Source organism: Amphiura filiformis, chromosome 7, assembly GCF_039555335.1.
Source record: "Amphiura filiformis chromosome 7, Afil_fr2py, whole genome shotgun sequence".
Classification (NCBI taxonomy): Eukaryota; Metazoa; Echinodermata; class Ophiuroidea; order Amphilepidida; family Amphiuridae; genus Amphiura; species Amphiura filiformis.
Genome location: NC_092634.1, coordinates 37,158,387 through 37,178,218, shown reverse-complemented (window position 1 = coordinate 37,178,218; position 19,832 = coordinate 37,158,387). Strand labels below are relative to the sequence as shown.

The 19,832-nt window shown below is 38.6% G+C and overlaps 1 protein-coding gene and 1 long non-coding RNA gene across 3 annotated transcripts in view; one reads left to right on the top strand and one right to left on the bottom strand.

Moving 5' to 3' along the window:
* The window catches only part of LOC140157109 (guanine nucleotide exchange protein smcr8a-like), a 73,110-nt gene that overhangs the window by 34,600 nt on the left and 18,678 nt on the right, over positions 1-19,832 (bottom strand). For both annotated transcript variants that reach the window (XM_072180183.1, XM_072180184.1), the window contains exons 3-8: positions 13,943-14,097; positions 13,039-13,139; positions 4,822-4,891; positions 4,036-4,118; positions 3,117-3,247; positions 627-793 (exon numbers count right to left, since the gene is read on the bottom strand). In XM_072180183.1, coding sequence (XP_072036284.1) covers positions 627-793; positions 3,117-3,247; positions 4,036-4,118; positions 4,822-4,891; positions 13,039-13,139; positions 13,943-14,097 — 707 coding nt within the window. The remainder of the gene's footprint in view (positions 1-626; positions 794-3,116; positions 3,248-4,035; positions 4,119-4,821; positions 4,892-13,038; positions 13,140-13,942; positions 14,098-19,832) is intronic.
* On the top strand, positions 7,687-11,374 carry LOC140156357 (uncharacterized). Its single transcript, XR_011859533.1, has 3 exons — positions 7,687-7,830; positions 10,112-10,258; positions 11,305-11,374. It is a non-coding gene; the product is annotated as an uncharacterized lncRNA (long non-coding RNA).

The following is a 19,832-nucleotide window of genomic DNA, read 5'->3' as shown; positions in this document are numbered from 1 at the left end:
CCACAAGGTTTCACTTGTTTCTTTTTTTCTTCTTCTTCTTTTTTTTTCTAATTTATTTTCTTTTATTTTACAAATATCTGTGTGACTGATATTTGTACATTAAAAGATAAATAATGGAAGTTTAACAAACTACCCTAAAATGTGTTCTTGTCCAAGTAACTTGTTAATAGGAACATGCTTATATTCAATTTACAGTACATACATAGCTGCTGAAAATCGTAGGCTTCCAGCTGTTGAAAATTAACTCAAGAATCCTACTTTTTTCCATGGAATGTAACAAAAGGTCGAATTAAAATTTTAGACACAATCTGGTCCATGGGGGCCAAAGGCGGCAAATTTGAAACTGAGAGAAAGGTAAAAATATGGAGTAAAAAACAATCAAATACATAAGAAAATAGACATCAAAAAACTTCATAACTTTAGAACCAAGTATGCTAGACCTTTGGTGTTTTCATTAAATGATAGCCTATTGTATACATGTAATAATTACAGTAACTCAATTTTCAAAAATGCCTCCTTTGGCCCCCATGGACCAGATCGTGTCACATATATATTTTTTTCATTCAAAATAGCATTTTAGGCTTATATATACTTTTTGTGTGCAGTATAACAATAGTACCACTTACCAGAGTTGGTACAATGATGCTCAATATATTCCTGACTTCTGCAATAGTCTTCTGCAATGCTTTCAATTTACCTTCAGGGATCTTTGTCTGATGTTGTGGTATAGGTTCTTCTGGTGGTGTCTCGCTCAAGCGATCTCTTAATTGAGGATGATCCTCAATGTGTTGGTCTGAAAATAACAAAAGCAAATTTTCAGTGCCTCGCGTAGTAATTTGGTTGACATCCGATAGTCACAAGGTGTGCTAGTCCTAAGGTTCAAAAATAAAATAGAATTTGCTGAAACTAAAATGAGGCTCACTAGTGCAAAACTATCCCTAACCCTTTTCGACTAAGGTTGTTTCAGTTTCGGACTAGCGAACCTCATTTTATTTTCGGACAAGTGAACCCTTTCATTTTTCGGATTAGCAAACACTATTTCTGGACTACCAAATCATTTGTTAGGACTAGGGCACCTTATGTGGTTGAATACATATTCAAATCACAAGATATTTTGATGCTTGCGCGTAAGTGGTGCTTTTAGTAAAAGTTCTCCTGAAAAGGTCTTTTGGGCTATTCCTGTTGAAATTCATACACCCCCTATGGAAGACATGACCTTGATAATTCACACAGGGAGTGTGATTTTCAAGCCCTATGTGGGTTGTCTGAATTTCAACTGGAATAGCCCATTTTATAAAGATATGGCAAGGTAAAATAACTTATGGTACTAACCTGGACAACGCAGCAAGCGTGATTGTGCGCACATTAAGGAGGAATAATATGTAGGATACAAAGGAGAAGATGAATAGTGTGATCGGAATCCGTCCCTCACGTGAGGGACGGAAATCAATAGATAAATAGATGCACTGAGAAGTTAAGGAGTATTTTCATTCAATTAAACTTGAATGGATATTTGACTCTTAATAAGGTGAATATCTATGCCAAATGAATTAAAGGTCTTACATGTACTTTTGTCGTAATATTGCATTTTGGCTTGTGAGGGACGGAAATCAATAGAGGCTGTCAGCCTTTCGCCATCTTGTGGGTACAAATGTGCCCATCCACCACAAACTGGTTGTAAAGTCGGCATTTTCCATTTTGAGATACAATCAAAAACAGTATTGGATTTCTATGTAAAATATACTAGGAATTTGACCTTTGATGAACCATAACTTCACTTCTAGATGTCCAATAAAGCTGGTTGAGGTGTCATTGTAAAGCTGAAAGTGCATTCTTTCAAAATCTGCAATAAACAGAAAATGATCTAGAGCCAACTTTACTACCACTTTGTGGTGGATGGTCACAAATGATCTGTGTGTTCATGCGTCGGACACTACGCGCAGCTGTTATCGCGCATCAACACGGTGATTTTGCTGTTCACGCATGGAGATCGAACGACCATCACAGCGTGTACCCACAAGATGGCGGCATATGACGTCACGCTGACTGCCTCTATAGATTTGATAAACCATGGCAATAGTTACATCTTTCTTTTTTCTATTGAAACTTTTGGTCTAAATTACACTTGTAACATATAATATGTAATTTGAATGTTGCCTCTATCATATCAATACAAGAAACAGCTGAAATTTACTTTGAGTGGTTCTTTAAACGGAACATAAACTTTACGTTAGGGACGGACATTTTCTGTGTGAGGGACGGACAAAATGTGGCGCCATTTTGAAATTAGTTGAATTTTTTCAAATTGCCTCAAAATCTGTCCCTTGGCCTCTTACAGTATTATTTTAACTAATATAATGTTGCTTTGATTATTTTTAGTGTACGTGTAAATTACCATAGCAAGTGATTGTGAGGGACGGACAAGTTTGGTGTGAGGGACGGACATGCTTGTTTTCTTTCAATTTGGTAAAAAAAGCATGTCCGTCCCTCACACTTTTTGTAATTAAGCTTGCGTAACTCTGGAATGAAATGTTTCTAATTTTTGTAACTTTATATCAGGATACCTGGGCATCAATATCAATAGATGGGGTATGTGTTATTGTAATTTATTCAAGAACTTTTACGATTAATTTTGTGAGGGACGGACAAAATTTGATAGCGTCAACTTCAACGACCCTTCTTCCTTAACAGGGACACATTTTATTCATTTAAATTGTATTATTGATAGTAAGTGTATTGTTGTTAATTTGCAAAACAAAATAAGCAACAGGAACTCTTCTTGTTATTTAAAGCTTTATTTTTAAATATGTACTGTGATGTCCGTCCCTCACGTGTAATTTTGTTGACCTAAATTTAAGGACTCCGTTTACACAGAACGTACGGCAAAATTTTACTTTTTCTTTTGGATTAGTAAAATATGATGTTTTGAGATAATTATTATGCACAATGTGCACAAATTTATAACAATTTTAATTTTTGGCCAAATGTTACCTAATTTTCGATCACACTCTGATGTAGGAGTCAGAAGTTCTATTATAAGAAGCAGGGATGAAATATAGGGAGGAAGAACTGGTGGAATGCAACAATGTCAAACAAAATAAAGGGGAAACGATTACCTATTGTGTAATTTAGATCTGCTAGTCTCTCTTGCAGGTCCTTTTCAAAGTTGAGTCTGTTGCCATAGCAGAAAAGTTGGCTGATCTTCTTGAATCGACCTAGAACCCATTCTAAATGTGTTGTCAGCTTCCTGTGGGTGGAAGAGAATGTTTACGTTTATTTATTTCTTGTATGATGTATACATGCATGTATGTATTGAGTATGCATTAACCAATACTCCATATAAGGTGAGGTCATCTTAAAAAATCCAAGGTCAATTTTAGCATCACTAAGTTTTTACAGAATAAATTGTCCAAAATAGTGGACCAAAATGACATTATTGAATAATTGTGACCTGCTACCACGGAAAGAGCGTAAAGTTGCAAATTGGTTAGTTTCAAGACATCTTGACAGCTGAGATGACGTTCGTTGTTTGCCGCATGTGTTAACAAAGAACACCAACACAGTAGCCAGACAGTCTCATAACTACCAAGCTGTGACTTTACACTCATTGCGTGGTAGCGGGTCACAAACATTTAAACATAAGAAAATTGTGTTTTTTTATTTGCTTATTATTATTTTGGTTCATTCATTTATTCATTCATTTCCTTCATTCACTCATTCAAACAAACCGAGAGTGTAACTAGCCCTTGACTCAAACAGGGGTGTGATAGGCCACAGACCAAAAAAAGAGGAAAATGACTAACACTGAAAAAAAACGGCGTAAAATCAGGGTAAAAACACCAAATATGGGCTAAAAATAAAAGAAAATGTGTAAATTTTGGCAACAAAAAATGAGGAAATCAGCTGAAAAGAGGAACTCTCACACCCCTGCTCAAAATAGTGAAATAAATTCAGTCAAATACACAATTTTCAACCCATTTAGTCCCAAAACTAAATGGATCGGAATATTTACTTAATCTTTGAAAAAGCTCTTACTTTTTATCTGGGGTAACATAGGCCATACAGAATGGCCTAACAAAGCCTCTTGCTGAGATGTCATATAACGTGAAATGATGAACCTGCAAAGATAAATCATCGTAAACTGTTTGGTTTTCTCTGAATTTAATATTTTCAAATAAGTTGGGGGAAGGGACAAGTTTAAAAGGCTTCACACTTTCATACGGTTTACTTGTTTGCAAATGTATTGTAAATTCAATGTCATGAAATGCTCTTGTGTGACACCTGATAAACCTGTCCCCCCCCCCATCAAGAAAATTCAGCTGGTATTTCCCCCGATTAGCGTCTCCTGCTTTCTGGGCCTATGGATCCATTGTGTCTTTTTTACGCACCAGGCACCTATTTCTATACTCTGATGCACCTCAAGACGTTTGTGTGTATGTCGCTGGTCATAGTATTAATCGCGAAGCGCGTACATGCACGTTTACAAGGACGGATTGTCAGCATACTTGCGGCGCAACCACAAAATGCATTGATGTCACTATCAAATTTGAGGTGAACCAAAAGTATCACATATTAATTGACTTTCCTATGTAATAGGGGAGTCATCACAATATAAGTTCCTTTTCACCGGGTGCAAATGACTACAAATATCCGATATTTGCCTCAATTGGCATGGAAACACACAAAATCCACCTAATTCTTTTCAAGGGTTGGTTTCTACTACAATTGGCAAACAATGTAATGTGTAAAAGGGAAAATAATGGATTGGCAATGTGAATGTCACTTTACTGACAGGAGTCAAACAGGAAAAAAGTAACTTACATAGGCATAGGCTCCTTCCTGAACCTCATCTAGTAACACACCTACGTCCTCTATTAACATAAATGGAATGCTGAAATTAAAACAGTAAGACAAGCATTGAACATTCAATAATATATATAATAATTAATATGTGACATGATCAAGGAGAATGAGTCGTGTGTCTGCAATTTTTAAGATGTTTTTTACTCCATTTTTTCTGACAGTTTAGGAATGCTACATTTCGATGCAACCCCATCAAAATCAGACATCTGGTTACCGAGTTATGAGCAATTTATCGATGACTGAAAACAACATAAAACAAAATATAAAATAGGATAAAACAATATAGGCCTAAATGGTTGTCCATATTCCGTGTGGTTTTCTGCAAAATGTAGCTTTGCAAATGCTGTTTACAATCCTATAAGAGTGCACACCAGTAAATAGGAATCTCCTATGTCCTTTTTGAAAAGTTACAGTGTTTAAAACGAGGAAACGTGCAAGAAGACTGAATAGAATAGATTAGGAAAGGCTTAAAAACAAACCATTAGGCCCTGATTCATATTAAATCCTAATTTAGGCCTGGGAAATATATTGTCTGTGAAAAATGAGCAGGATCCGACCTTTTATGAAGATTTGGCTAAGCTTTCAAAATGTGTTACATTTCAGAAACACCAAGCTATTTGTGAGTCGCCAGTAAGCTGTATTTTATATAGGGTGATCTAGTGGGCAATTTCCTGAAAAAAAAACCGCTGGACTCCGTATGATTTCTCTGGACTAGATGTCTTCAGCTGACCTTCAACTTGCAGAAAGAGTAAGTTTTGAAGAGCTGAGTCGCTCTGAAGTCAAAACAAGGCGGTTCTCGAACCACGAGTCTCGCCTGCTTTCGTGACCGCCTGCTTGTCATGCCCATACGACAGTATTTACTCATTTGACCTCAGATGACCCCTGGTGACCCAGAAATGACCTTCCAAAAATTTGGCTTTAAATGTTGACTGTACCCACCAAGTTTCATGCCCATATGACAGGTTTTACTAATTTGACCTCAGATGACCCCTGGTGACCCCGAAATGACCTTCCAAAAATTTGGCTTTAAATGTTGACTGTACCCCCCAAGTTTCATGCCCATGCAACAGTTTTTACTAATTTGACCTCAGATGACCCCTGGTGACCTCAAAATGACCTTCCAAAAATTTGGCTTTAAATGTTGACTGCACCCACCAAATTTCATGCCCATATGACAGTTTTTACTAATTTGACCTCAGATGACCCCTGGTGACCCCGAAATGACCTTCCAAAAATTTGGCTTTAAATGTTGACTGTACCCACCAAGTTTCATGCCCATCCGACAGTTTTTACTAATTTGACCTCAGATGACCCCTGGTGACCTCGAAATGACCTTCCAAAATTTGGCTTTAAATGTTGACTGTACCCACCAAGTTTCATGCCCATACGACAGTTTTACTAATTTGACCTCAGATGACCCCTGGTGACCTTGAAATGACCTTCCACAAATTTGGCTTTAAATGTTGACTGCACCCACCAAGTTTCATGCCCATACGACAGTTTTTACTAATTTGACCTCAGATGAACCCTAGATGACCTCAGTGACCTTGACCCACTAACCAATACAAACCGGTTCTGTCTCGGGTCAAGATGCACCCACCCACCAAGTTTGAGGAACGTGCAACCCCTAGTCTCCGAGAAAATAGGCGGAAGGCAAACTTTAACCAAAACTTTAACCAAATTTGTCACATCCACACACACACACATACATACACACATACGGAAAAGTGATTATATAGTCTCCTGCCTTATCAGGCGAGACAAAAATGACGTTTTCCCGGACCCTGTTTGTACAGAAAGTCAATGCAGGCTATTTACTGGTGTGCACCCTGTACATTTTGACCTTTTGACCTACTATCACGAACTTTTCGTGATTTAAAATCTGTTATCGATAAGATTCTTCAAAATTAAGCTACAAGTGACTGTCTGGACAGTCTGGCATATCAATTTGGTGATAGTTTGGCTGTTTAGCATATAAACCTGGTGATTTATTACTATTGGGGTAGTATCGAGGTAAGTTTTGTGTACAAATAAGGCATCCTGGCCTGGGATCATTTGGTGCCAGATCTGTCATTCTATGCGAGCCGATCAGTACACAGGCAATGCCATGCAATTGCAAGGCAAGGCTTCCAAATTTGGCACAGCAGGCATGGCTGCGCTAGCATAGAACAGCAAAAGCTTGAGAAAATCAATTCCACCTTTGTGTATTCCGAGCATGTGTAGGGGTGCGTCTGTGTGATTTGGAAGTTGTTATCGCATGGGAATTAGGAAAGCTTAAAATTACATGACCATTTTTGGTAAGCTTTAACATGTTCCGTCCGATCTTATAAAACCCTGATCCTAAATCCAACCATGATCCTAAAACCTTATCCTAACCCTAATCCTAACCCTGGCCTAATCCTAACCCTAATCCTGATCCTAATCCCTAATCCTAAACCCTAAATCTCTAATTCTATTCAAAAGCATGTAAAAATGATTTGTTCCCTGCATTTTGACGACTAAATATACTTCGTGTATTTTCTGCTTACATGCTTATGCAATTTGTTTGTTTTAATGTTTGTTTGCACATAGAGATATTGACATGGCCAAGGAAATCAACGTCCCTGCACTCTTCTTTGAGAATCTGCAACAGAGGATTGAGCGGCAAATTCAAAACAAGAATGCGTTCGGAAAAGGTTGCTGGGAATGGGATGGGTGCACCAATGCATGTGGTTATGGCAGAGTCCATTTGACAATTGGAGGGGACAGTGTCTGGGTGAGTGCACACAGAGCTTCTTACATGGCTTTCAAAAGAAAGAGAGAGTCTGAACTGTCGACCGAAATTTCTCACCGTTGTCATCAGAGGCTCTGTGTCAACCCCGGACATCTGTCCCACGAACCACACCATGTAAATCTGCGAAGGAATCGCTGTCGTAAGGAGGAGAAATGCTTGGGACATGGTGTGTACAAACATTGTATTTTATGAAGGTGAGAGTCTCACTCAGTGGCTACGTGAAGCACTTGCAGCCAACTACACTGCATCCAGTAACAATTTGAAAAAAGATGTACTTTTTTGCAACTCTCTTATACATGCATGTAGGCCTATAAAATGCTCTTTAGTTATGCTGCAAATGCTTCTCTAACACAATTTAAAAATCCCACTCTCAATGTCGGCCTAATTTCACAAGCAATGTATATTGGGGGAGATAGTAGGCGTACAATATACCGCATTCTTTCCATTAACCGCCTGTGGCTTTAACAAAGTCATTGGGATGGCGCTTATTTTTTACATTGTTTACATATTTTATGTAAATAAAAAATGGCCAAAATTTTCAACCATCCATCCATCATCATCATCATCAGTGCACCATGATATGTTTCGGACCATGTTCCAGATTTGCATTGACAGTTAATAATATCATTGTTTGTTTCTTTGATTGTTTTAAAGTCACTGGGGGCTTATAGGGGCATGGGCAGTTAATGGAACGAATACGGTATTTGATAATGGGATTTTTGAAAGTTTTTAAAAAAGTAAAGCTTAAAATGATGCTAAATTCACCAACATTGTTACTTTGGATCTAATTGTGATTTCAAATAGAAACTTTCATTACGCACAGTGTCATACAAGTGATATCTGTTTCGTCGTTGAGCTGCACGTCGACTGCTGTATCTAGAAGAGCTTGCTTGCGGATGCGGAAATAAGACTGGCGCCTGTTCATGTGATGTAAAGTAGAGAGAGCTGGTGAATTTGGTGCCAGAGGAACATTGCAAGCTTTTGCTTTTATCAGAATTGAGTCTCCAATTGCATTGTTTACCATATGGATCGCACTGTGGTCACGATTGACCCGTTATGCGAACAAGTCATCGAGTGCTTGGGGTTTGTCTTGGCAAATGCGTGGTTGACAGACTCTGCTTTCTGTGTTGTTAAAGAATATCGAGTTTTATGCGCGCGTGCCTCCTTGCCCATGCGCTTTCTCAAGATGGAGGCCAGCACTTCGGTGTCGCTTCGGTGAAAACCTGTATGCACCGCGAGCAAACTTTGGTATGTATTCATGTACGCACTTTTCACCATCACATACAAGGGAATACTTTCTGCACAGATTGTGTTTATCCTCGTAACACTTTATTAGAGCTGGTATGGCAGCAGTGATTGACTGAGCCGCCAAATCTTTGCGATTGCCAAACTTCTGATTTGCGGCCCTTACCTCGCGCTTCGGCGCCGCTAAGCTATGCTGTCGGCTAATCTGTTGATTGCCTGCCTGTGCTCTTTAGATTTGCACGGATGCTCAGTTACAAGTTGCGGAGTGATTCGCGCCCGCGATATGGCTTTTGCCACAGCTCTGTTCAGATGTACAGTATCTAAGTAGTGCTCAGTTGTTACGCCTTGTTTCGATTTCATCTCGTCACCAAACCCTCTGCCATCCGCCATCGGCATCGGTGCACAGTTTATCGACAGTAATGGGATGTGAGCCACTGGTCAGAATTGATGCCAACTTCCTACCGCCGCGCTTTTCATCGCCAGCATTTTCTTCAACAGACAATGTCGCGGTGCAGCCTTCATGTCCAGGGCAGTCAACTTCGACACCTCTGCGTCGAGCACATTCACCGATCTTACAAAGTTTGTTTTCATGATTGAAAGCAATGATTTTTTTCTGAGGCGTTAAATTTTCAGCAAGCACATCGCGAGTTTGTGTGGCTGGAGCGAATGGCGTGTTGCCACGCGAGTTTCTCAGTGGATTGTTGTACTGTCTGTCGGCTTCTGCAGGGATCGGCGTGTCGCGAGGAAAACCTCCATTTTCAAGGATGTTCTGCAGCTGAAATCTGTGCTCGCCCATGTTTTCCTCGTTACATTCGCGAACTTTTCTACCGACTTCATTCAGTTGACTCTGCAGGGCCGATGCACATGGTACTGGTTTGTTCATTGCACTTAAAAGACGCTGAGCACCTGTAGCAGCAATGCTGGTGTTGATGAGCCCAACAGCAAGACTCCTATTTGGCTCGGCAGTCTTTCTACCTCTGACACCCGATTAGACAGCTCATGGTATAGTTTCTGCTTGCTGGATATGTAATTACATGAGTCGCATTTCACCCTGATGATTCCACTCACTCCCCATTTGGTGAACAAGTTGCCTGGTGTCATCAGCCGACCTTCACACTTTGGGTTTATCAAGTTATGTTCAGTTACACAGTCTTGTATAGCATTTATGCATGTAGTCAAATGTACTTCTACATAGCCACTGACAGGTTCTGTTTCGTTTTTGTCTTGCAGCATTTTTTCAACCTGAGAAGTTTCATGAGTTTGGGGTCGAAGAACTGCACCAACTGCAACATTGGCATCTGAAGTGTCCAGGAGCTCTGATGCTTGTGGTATCCATTCATTGTGAACATTTAGCTTGAACGATCTCTGGAATTCCTGGTGAGATAGTCTCTTTAACCTTTTTATTTTCAGCTCTTTAGGCTTGGAGTCCCCCAATTTCAGATTTGCACTCCACGATTTCACTCCTTTTTTGAACCAACCAACTTGTTTCTTCTTCCACCCATGGCCAAGACGCCCCATATTACATGTATCGATAAATAAAGTTGAAATTAAACTTGTACAGATGATGGGTAATCAGTAACTGGGCTTTCATCTATACCCAAATTGAAGTTCCCACAAGGACTTTTATTAAAATCGAGCCTTGTCATTGGTCAATGGCTATGCTAATTAGGGCAATCAATATCATAAGGTGCTAGGTATTCATGTTTTCAAGATAAAAATCAATACATTTTATTAAGAGGGACATATCATTCATAAAAGAAAAACAATGTAGCTTGAATAGACTCCTCAAAGTATGTGTACAAAATGCCCAAGTCCCTTCATTGGACACCCCCCCACTCTATAAGTAAACAAATAAACAAAAAAATACACAGAAAATAGATTCAGATATTTGTTTTTGAATTCAAGCAATATTTTAATACAATTTTTCTATCATTCAGTGTATAAAAACATTTGCAAATGAACAATGAAGTGTAAAAATGTTACAGTGCAGCAAGCTATTTAAGTGTGTAATTTTGTCATTGCTATCAGCAGTAGATAGCAAAAAGGCTAAAATGATACAATGTAAATTAGCTTATTTGCATAGTAAAAAGCCCTCAAAATGTAACCAAACCAGTCTAATTATGTTTACCTGTACCAAATTTATGATATATTATATAAACATGTAAACCTAAAAATTCTTTAGAGTGCACACCAGTAAATAGGAATCTCCTATGTCCTTTTTGAAAAGTTACAGTGTTTAAAACGAGGAAACGTGCAAGAAGACTGAATAGAATAGATTAGGAAAGACTTAAAAACAAACCATTAGGCCCTGATTCATATTAAATCCTAATTTAGGCCTGGGAAATATATTGTCTGTGAAAAATGAGCAGGATCCGACCTTTTATGAAGATTTGGCTAAGCTTTCAAAATGTGTTACATTTCAGAAACACCAAGCTATTTGTGAGTCGCCGTAAGCTGTATTTTATATAGGGTGATCTAGTGGGCAATTTCCTGAAAAAAACGCTGGACTCCGTATGATTTCTCTGGACTAGATGTCTTCAGCTGACCTTCAACTTGCAGAAAGAGTAAGTTTTGAAGAGCTGAGTCGCTCTGAAGTCAAAAAAATGATGTTTTCCCGGACCCTGTTTGTACAGAAAGTCAATGCAGGCTATTTACTGGTGTGCACCCTGTAGATACTGAAAATTGAATATGACTTCATACTGATTTTGCTTGATCACGCCACATAACTATGAATAATTTGGTTAGATGGAATCATCAACATTTTTATACCAAATGTTATATAACCCACCATGACATTAAATGTGTTCACCATGACATTTAAATGTGTTAGCCCGGTAACAACAATTTGGATTTTTTTTAAAGGATCACATGAGCAGTTGACGTAGTAGATAAAGGGTGAGAAACAGACCATTACCATAGATAATCGGTTGTCTTGTTGAGGTATGGTGTCTTGTTGTCGCCGGAAGGCGAGACCAAGGGTCTCGCTTCCGAGCGACTAACATGCTCACCATACCTCAACAAGACACTTCGATTATCTATGGTGATGGTCTGTTTTGAACCGCTTATCTTACATATACTGGCGAAGCAAAAATAAACGAATTTGTTATTCATTTTCCAAGAAACAAAATGGAAAAAACTGATGTATTATTTTGTAAAAGTTGTGGGTTTTTTTCCCAAAATAAAAACACCTCGAGATAGTGTAATATTCTTCCCATGTGTCCTGCGTGCGAGTCTATTTAATGACAAATGCAAGTGATTTAATCAAATCAATACAGAATTGATCTCAATTGACAATTGTATTTGAAGTGGTTTGGTAGGTTATTCACTTGCTTTAATCCGCTGGAGTTTATTCACCCCGTGACCATTGTTATTCAAATGATTAATGAATAATGCAAATTATATGGACTACAATCTGTTTCAACACCATGAAATTTATATCTTAGAAAAATGTGAGTATAAGCAGATATTTGAAAGACCTAGTAACGTTGTGTCCAATGGTGCTCCCCATTATGGGTAGGTCACAGTAAGGCTTTGCACCCCCAGCCTCTTGACTTGTAATGAGTACCGCAGGTTAGTTTGCGAAGCTCCCCTGGTCGGGTAGTATCCCGGGGGTTGTTGCCTAGCAGCTAATTTGCATGGACCGTTGAGCGTTTGTGGGTTGGGCAAGGATAAAGGCAGGGGATTCCCTTCTAAATCCCTTCTAAAAACCAATGGCAAGTTTATATACATGTACTGAGTTTACATTCAACGAAACGGTTACTTTTTATTTATGAATATTTACTTCGTTATGCTAATTAAAATGTAATTACTGTTATACGGACTGCAGGAGCCCTCTATAATTTTCTCTTGCGCTGTAAATGCATTTTTTCCAAATAATAGTACCAACTCAGATTCTACATGTATGTTGTGATCCTTTCCATAGTGTTTCTAGAATGTCCATGGTATTCCTTTTGTTTAGCTCGCTGCCCGAGACCGTTATCTTGAGCTATTGTGTTGATAACGGTCTCTGGGCAGCTAGCTACCTCCATTAATCTAGGTAATGGTCGAGGCAACGAACCTCAAACAAAAGGAATACAATGGATAATCTGTGAATAGAAAAGGGCTAGACGTATATATGTAGTTATAATGCTTTGTGGCTGGCTTTGTGGTCTACTCACCTTGATCTGAGTGTGTTTGTTGCATTGTAATCAATTGCCATAATCTTCAAAGCAAATGCATTGTCATCAAAATCACCTGTTGCATCTTTGGGAATGGTAAACTGCAAAGGAGACAGAAACAAGTTTGAGCTATAAATTTTGTGGTTGTAGTCGGCTGCAATGTTCCCACCTTGATGCGCATCATTCAGGGTGATTTCATTTGGAGAAAGAAAAAGAAAAATATCAAACAATAAAATCAGGTAGGAGGTGCATATGCTTTGTTCCACAAAGTCACATTACTATACACCTTTAGTGACCTTACCAGTTCTGAGAAATCAGTGCTTACAAGTTTGGATGGCAAGACTAACGAAAGGACTAACACACAACCAGGAAACATAATGTCTCCTCCATTATAGTCATAAAGAACTAGATTTACTTCACTTAGGGGCAAGAAATCCTAGCAAATTCATTTTTACCAATTTGAACTTAGTACTGGATGCAAAAATCATTTGAAACCACACTGCATGAGGAAATCGCACCCCTGGGTACAGCACATGTTATTATGCAATAGGCCAATAGGATAGCATGTGCATCTGCCTCATACAAATATCCCAGTTTCTTTCGTTAAAAGAGTACCATGACATCTGATTCCCAGCTGTTTAGAGTAAACTAACTAAATCACAGTTTACCATTAGCATTTCTATGTGTAGTATACATAAATTGGGCTGTTTCAGTTGAAATCACTACACCCCGTATGGAAGACATGACCTTAATCTTTCAAACAAGGAGTGTGAATTTCAAATGGGATTACCTGAATGGGTGACTGCATTTAAAATCTTCATCCCCAATGTAGGAGATTTAGATCATGTCTTCCATACAGGGTGTATCATGAATTTCAACTGGAATAGTCCATTGTATTACTTACCAAAGGTATTGGTCCCTCAATTTCGGAAAATTCACAAACTAGGACAAAATCACCTTCAAAATTTAGACTGGACGGCCATGGATTGGGTGGTTTGTATGGCTGGATCAGGTCACTTGACAATGGTGGTCTGGATCGGAGGAAAGCTTCCTCATCACCTGGGAAGATAAAAAAAGACATGCATTAAATTATAAACATTGTTTTGAAGATACAGATTGACCATGCATGTGTACACTATTAACATCATGCTCGAGTAGCCCAGGGGTTCTTACAATGTATTTCATGATGTCATATATAAAATTTCATGTAAGACAGGGTTCGAGGTTTGAGTCAGGTTTCACTGCCAAATGTGTGAAAAAAATATTTAGGTGTGAAGAATACTTCTAAAAATGAGCATATATAGTATTTCTAAGGTAAAAATGTCTGAATTTTCAATTTTCCTAACTTAGAATACTGTATCTTAAGTCGTTTTTGGGTTAAACATGGATTTATGGCCATTTTTTACTGAAAATGACCAGTTTTAGGTGAAAAAAAATTTCACCATTAATTTTTAATCCCTCATATTTTCTACTATATAGATAAATGTTGTCTTTCTCTGTTATTTTGTATTACCTGATGGTTTATTTGTTCAAATAAAACTGTTTTTAATTGATTTCATTGCTTACGTTGTATACCATACCCGGAAAAAGTTGAACTTGAAAGTGAAAAAACGAAGCCCAAAAAGGTCATTTTCGAGAGATTTGTATCTTAGTTTCGCCATAAAATTTGATCTAAAGGGGCTAGAGACCTCATTAACCCCTCATTTTAATGATATTTCAATTTGCCACACACTGATAATAATTTTAACTTCCTTCAAAAAAGAAAATTTGAAGAAAATTGCAAAAATGTTACCCCTACCCCTAAGCGTGAAAAAATATGGCAAATTGTAAAAAAATTATTTCGAAAAACTTATGGAGGTACAGCTCTGAAAAGTTGATCGATTGTGCACTCTACCAATCTCCACAATCGATTAGATTTGTGGAAGGATGCCATGTACACTTTTTTCAAAATAATTTTTTTTACAACTCAGATTTTGCCCCATTTTGAGGTTCACGCCATTTTTCTGATGTATCAACCCCTTAAACCCAAAGGTCACACCCATAAAAGTTATTCCAGGAAGAACAGTCAATGCCTTTCATGTTGTGCCCTCAAATATGTAATTATAAAGGGATGATCTGATGATAATAATGACCACCGATGATGAAGAATCTTTCACACCGGGAGATGTAGTATGGGCAAAGCATGGTTGCTTCTGGTATCCAGCTAAAGTCATTTCCCCAACTGATGTACCTGAACATCTGAGAAGTTCTATCCTGAGAAAACTGAAACAAGTATTAGTCAAGTGGTATGGTGAAGAGAACTTTAGTTCTGTACCAGCTCATCACATCAACCACTTATCAGAAAATAAAGTTGATGCAGCCCGTGCCGCTAGATCACACAATATTCAGTTGCGCTATCAACAAGCCATTTCTGATGTCAGGGGTGAATAAAGTGCTATCAGCTATATGCTTCAGTATAAACATTTTAAGATTGTGTAAAGGTAATCAGTTATACATTAACACTTTAAGAACATAATTTCTTTATGAGTTTAGACATCAATAGATTTATTGTCTTGACACCAAACCTGACCGCTATATGTTTACTAAATATATAGGAATACAGGGGCCTCAGTACCAACATCATTTCATTTTCATACATGAGAACAGTGTTTAAGCAGTCTTTATAGTTTCCTTTCTTGATTAAGTTCATCAGGACTGTAATATTCCATTAATTCAGCATTTCTTCTATACAAGTCCAATTGAAACACTTACTGTATGGGACGTTTCAAGAGCTAAGGTCTGCTCTTTTCATCAGCCAGATGATGCACTGATCTGCTTGGGTTGCCAGTTGACTTCTTGTTGGTATTGATTGAAGCAACACTCTCATCACCAGAAATCAATACATCATAAAGGTGGCTTACTTTGAATGTGCCATCAACTCTGTTCATAGATTGGGTGCCCCGCCTCCGGATCCAAATGGATTCCTTGACCCATCTTGTATACTTGTCATTTTCAGTTGTTAGAATTGCGCTATCCTCCCAGCCTATAACATGGTTATTTTGAGCTACGTGCTCAGCTAATGCGGAAGTAATGAATTCGGATTCAGATGCTTTCCTGTTTGCCCTGGTAAATCTGTTTTTCGATGTTTTTTCCACTGATTTTACATGTTCCTGTTTTCTGGTACCAAACGCTCTGCCCGCTTTCTCCAACATACGTAGCTTTACAACCTTGGCATGGAATTTCATATACACAGTCCGTGATTTTATCCCTTTCTCTTTTTTCCTTGGGATGTACCAGAATGTTACGCAGAGTGGTCATGGGCTTCATTGCTGTGGCAATATTATGTTTTTTGAAAATCCGCTGTGCTTTTTCTGACAGACCTTGAACATAAGGGATAACAACAAGTCCTTTATTCCTGTTGGCATCATCTTTCTTTTTCGCTGGTTTAACTTGCTTCTGCTTTTGTTTTATTGCACTTTCCACTTTTTCAAAGGCCCACTGAGGGTAACCACATTTTTGGAGGGCTGTTTGGACGGTCTGTTTTTCAGCCTCTTTGTCACCCTCTTCTGTTACTACCTTGTTCATTCTGTCTAGTAAAGTTCTTATCACACCAAGCTTGTGCTGTAGCGGATGATGGGATTGGAAGTTAAGATACTGGTTGGTGTGTGTCTTTTTCCGGTAAACAAGAAGTTTAATTGAACCGTCTGGTTTTTTCACAATAAGTGTGTCAAGAAATGGAATCCGATTATCTTGCTCTGTCTCATGGGTGAATTTGATACTATTGGTTGGATCTACTTGATTGAGGTGCTGTGTAAGCTTGTCTACCGATCCTTTCTGAATTACTTCCAAAATGTCATCAACATAACGTTTCCATAATTTTGGTCTACAGTCTAGGGGAGAAGTATGGATGGCCTGTTGTTCTAACCACTCCATAAATAAGTTTGACACAATCGGTGAAACCGGGCTTCCCATAGCCGAACCAAATTTTTGTCTGTACATGGTGCCTCTGAAGACAAAATATGTTGTAGTGAGGACAAATTTTAATAATTCTATGATGTCGTCCACTGTCAAAAGACAGAGTTGATGGCACATTCAAATTAAGCCACCTTTATGATGTATTGATTTCTGGTGATGAGAGTGTTGCTTCAATCAATACCAACAAGAAGTCAACTGGCAACCCAAGCAGATCAGTGCATCATCTGGCTGATGAAAAGAGCAGACCTTAGCTCTTGAAACGTCCCATACAGTAAGTGTTTCAATTGGACTTGTATAGAAGAAATGCTGAATTAAAGTCTTTATAGTTTGTTTAACATATTTATAGATTCAAAACAACTTTAACTGAAGTAATAATGCTCTGTAACTTTTTAAAAATACAGTTGTGTTCCAAGTAGACTCCCAGGATTGGTTAACATTTTCATATCATTCTTCGTAAAAACAACATGCGCTTAGAATTTGTTACATATCTTTAAAATGGTGATACCCTGTGTATTAAAAACTTCAGAAATGAACTCAGCACAAAATTCTAGTCCAGAAAACATGTATAATGTTATGATAACATGAACTTCATTTTTCCCCCATTTTGGCAGTAAAACCTGACTCAAACCTCGAACCCTGTCGTAAACAAATCCAATTGATTATTTGGTAAAATGATGTTAAACATACCTAACAATGACGTTTCGTGCTACATCGTAGCACTTTCTCAAATCGACTGACCAATTCTCCCAGTCCTCCTCGTCTGCTTCCTGTCGGGCGTGGCGTTGGTGGCGCTGTTTTAGGTGGTTTTAGGAGTTGGTCATAGATGTGCGGTAGGAAGTGATTTCCTTCATCCCGGTTGAGTGTGTTGGGCCCCCTTTTTAGTATCCAAATCGCTTCTTTTATGTGTCTTCTATTTCTGTTTTGCTCTCTGTCCTTTATGCTCGCGTCATCCCAATTGATCACATGGTTCTCCTCCGCTACATGGTCAGTAATAGCGGGTTTGTTGACCTCACCGGTGACCGAGGCCTTCCTCTGAGCTCTGGTATAAGCCTTAGTTGAGGCTTTTTCCGCTTCGGTTTTGTGTTCTTTAAGCCGCGTACCTAGAACTCTAGAGGTTTCACCTATATAGGTTTTTTCACAGTTGCGGCAGGGGATCTCGTAAACGCATTCGGCGGTTTGTAAGGAATCGCGTTTGTCCTTTGGGTGGACCAGGATGTTTCTTAATGTCTGGTGTGGCTTAAATGATGTTTTCACTCTCACCACCCACTTCAGCATAAACTCAGCGTCATTCGAACCCTTATGGATCGAAAGGATAAAGTCATCACAGAGGAGGAGGACAAAAGAATGGAAGAAAGCAAAATCAAGGAAGCCCTCAAACTTTGTGGGTACCCAGAATGGGCTTTCAAAGACGTGGACAAAAAGAAACCCCCCAAAAAGGAACCGTCACAGTCGACCACTAGAGGTATGGTCGTCCTCCCCTACAAAGAGGGGCTTTACTGAAAGCGTGCTAGGAGGATATTTAATAAGCATGGCATTCAAACATCATTTAAGCCACACCAGACATTAAGAAACATCCTGGTCCACCCAAAGGACAAACGCGATTCCTTACAAACCGCCGAATGCGTTTACGAGATCCCCTGCCGCAACTGTGAAAAAACCTATATAGGTGAAACCTCTAGAGTTCTAGGTACGCGGCTTAAAGAACACAAAACCGAAGCGGAAAAAGCCTCAACTAAGGCTTATACCAGAGCTCAGAGGAAGGCCTCGGTCACCGGTGAGGTCAACAAATCCGCTATTACTGACCATGTAGCGGAGGATAACCATGTGATCAATTGGGATGACGCGAGCATAAAGGACAGAGAGCAAAACAGAAATAGAAGACACATAAAAGAAGCGATTTGGATACGAAAAGGGGGGCCCAACACACTCAACCGGGATGAAGGAAATCACTTCCTACCGCACATCTATGACCAACTCCTAAAACCACCTAAAATAGCGCCACCAACGCCACGCTCCGACAGGAAGCAGACGAGGAGGACTGGGAGAATTGGTCAGTCGATTTGAGAAAGTGCTACGATGTAGCACGAAAACGTCATTGTTAGGTATGTTTAACATCATTTTACCAAATAATCAATTGGATTTGTTTACATGAAATTTTATATATGATATCTACTGACAATCCTGATGAACTTGTTTACGGATTTCATGATGTCGTTTCAGTATGTTACATTGTACTTCAAGTGAAAATGGCCAAATATTAAAATTTGACTTAAATTTAGTTTTATTTCCAGTTAGTCTTCATTTTCAAGGAATAGAATTGAGCCTTATTTGGCAAAATTGGATAATAATATGTTTTTAATCCCTGGAATTGGGAGAAGTACATTTTCGAATTATACCTATTGATGCCCAGGTAAAAATATTGGAATTACATGTGTAAACATTTATGTATAGATCACATGACTGTACACAGTGTTTCTGAAACTTTTAGTTAAAGTCATCATAATAATCTCAAACATTCAGGTTAAGAAGAACTTTAATTTTATTAATTTGATGGATCATGGAAGTTAGTTGTAGTTGTGAAGGGCCGCTTAGACAGCCATCACTCGAAAATAACACTTTTTGAGGGAGGTCCAAGGTCAAGAGTAGAACCAATGAGCAAGTTACTCCATACAATTAAAATGAAAACATACAAAATTGTTCAGGGAATAAATTTCTAGAACACTGATTGTATACAATGGGTTATTTCGAGTTGAATCCATGCACCTCCATGCAGTCAAATGTCATACAGTCATACTGCAAAAGACCTCTGAAAGACATGCAGTCTCTTTAGTCTTTAGACT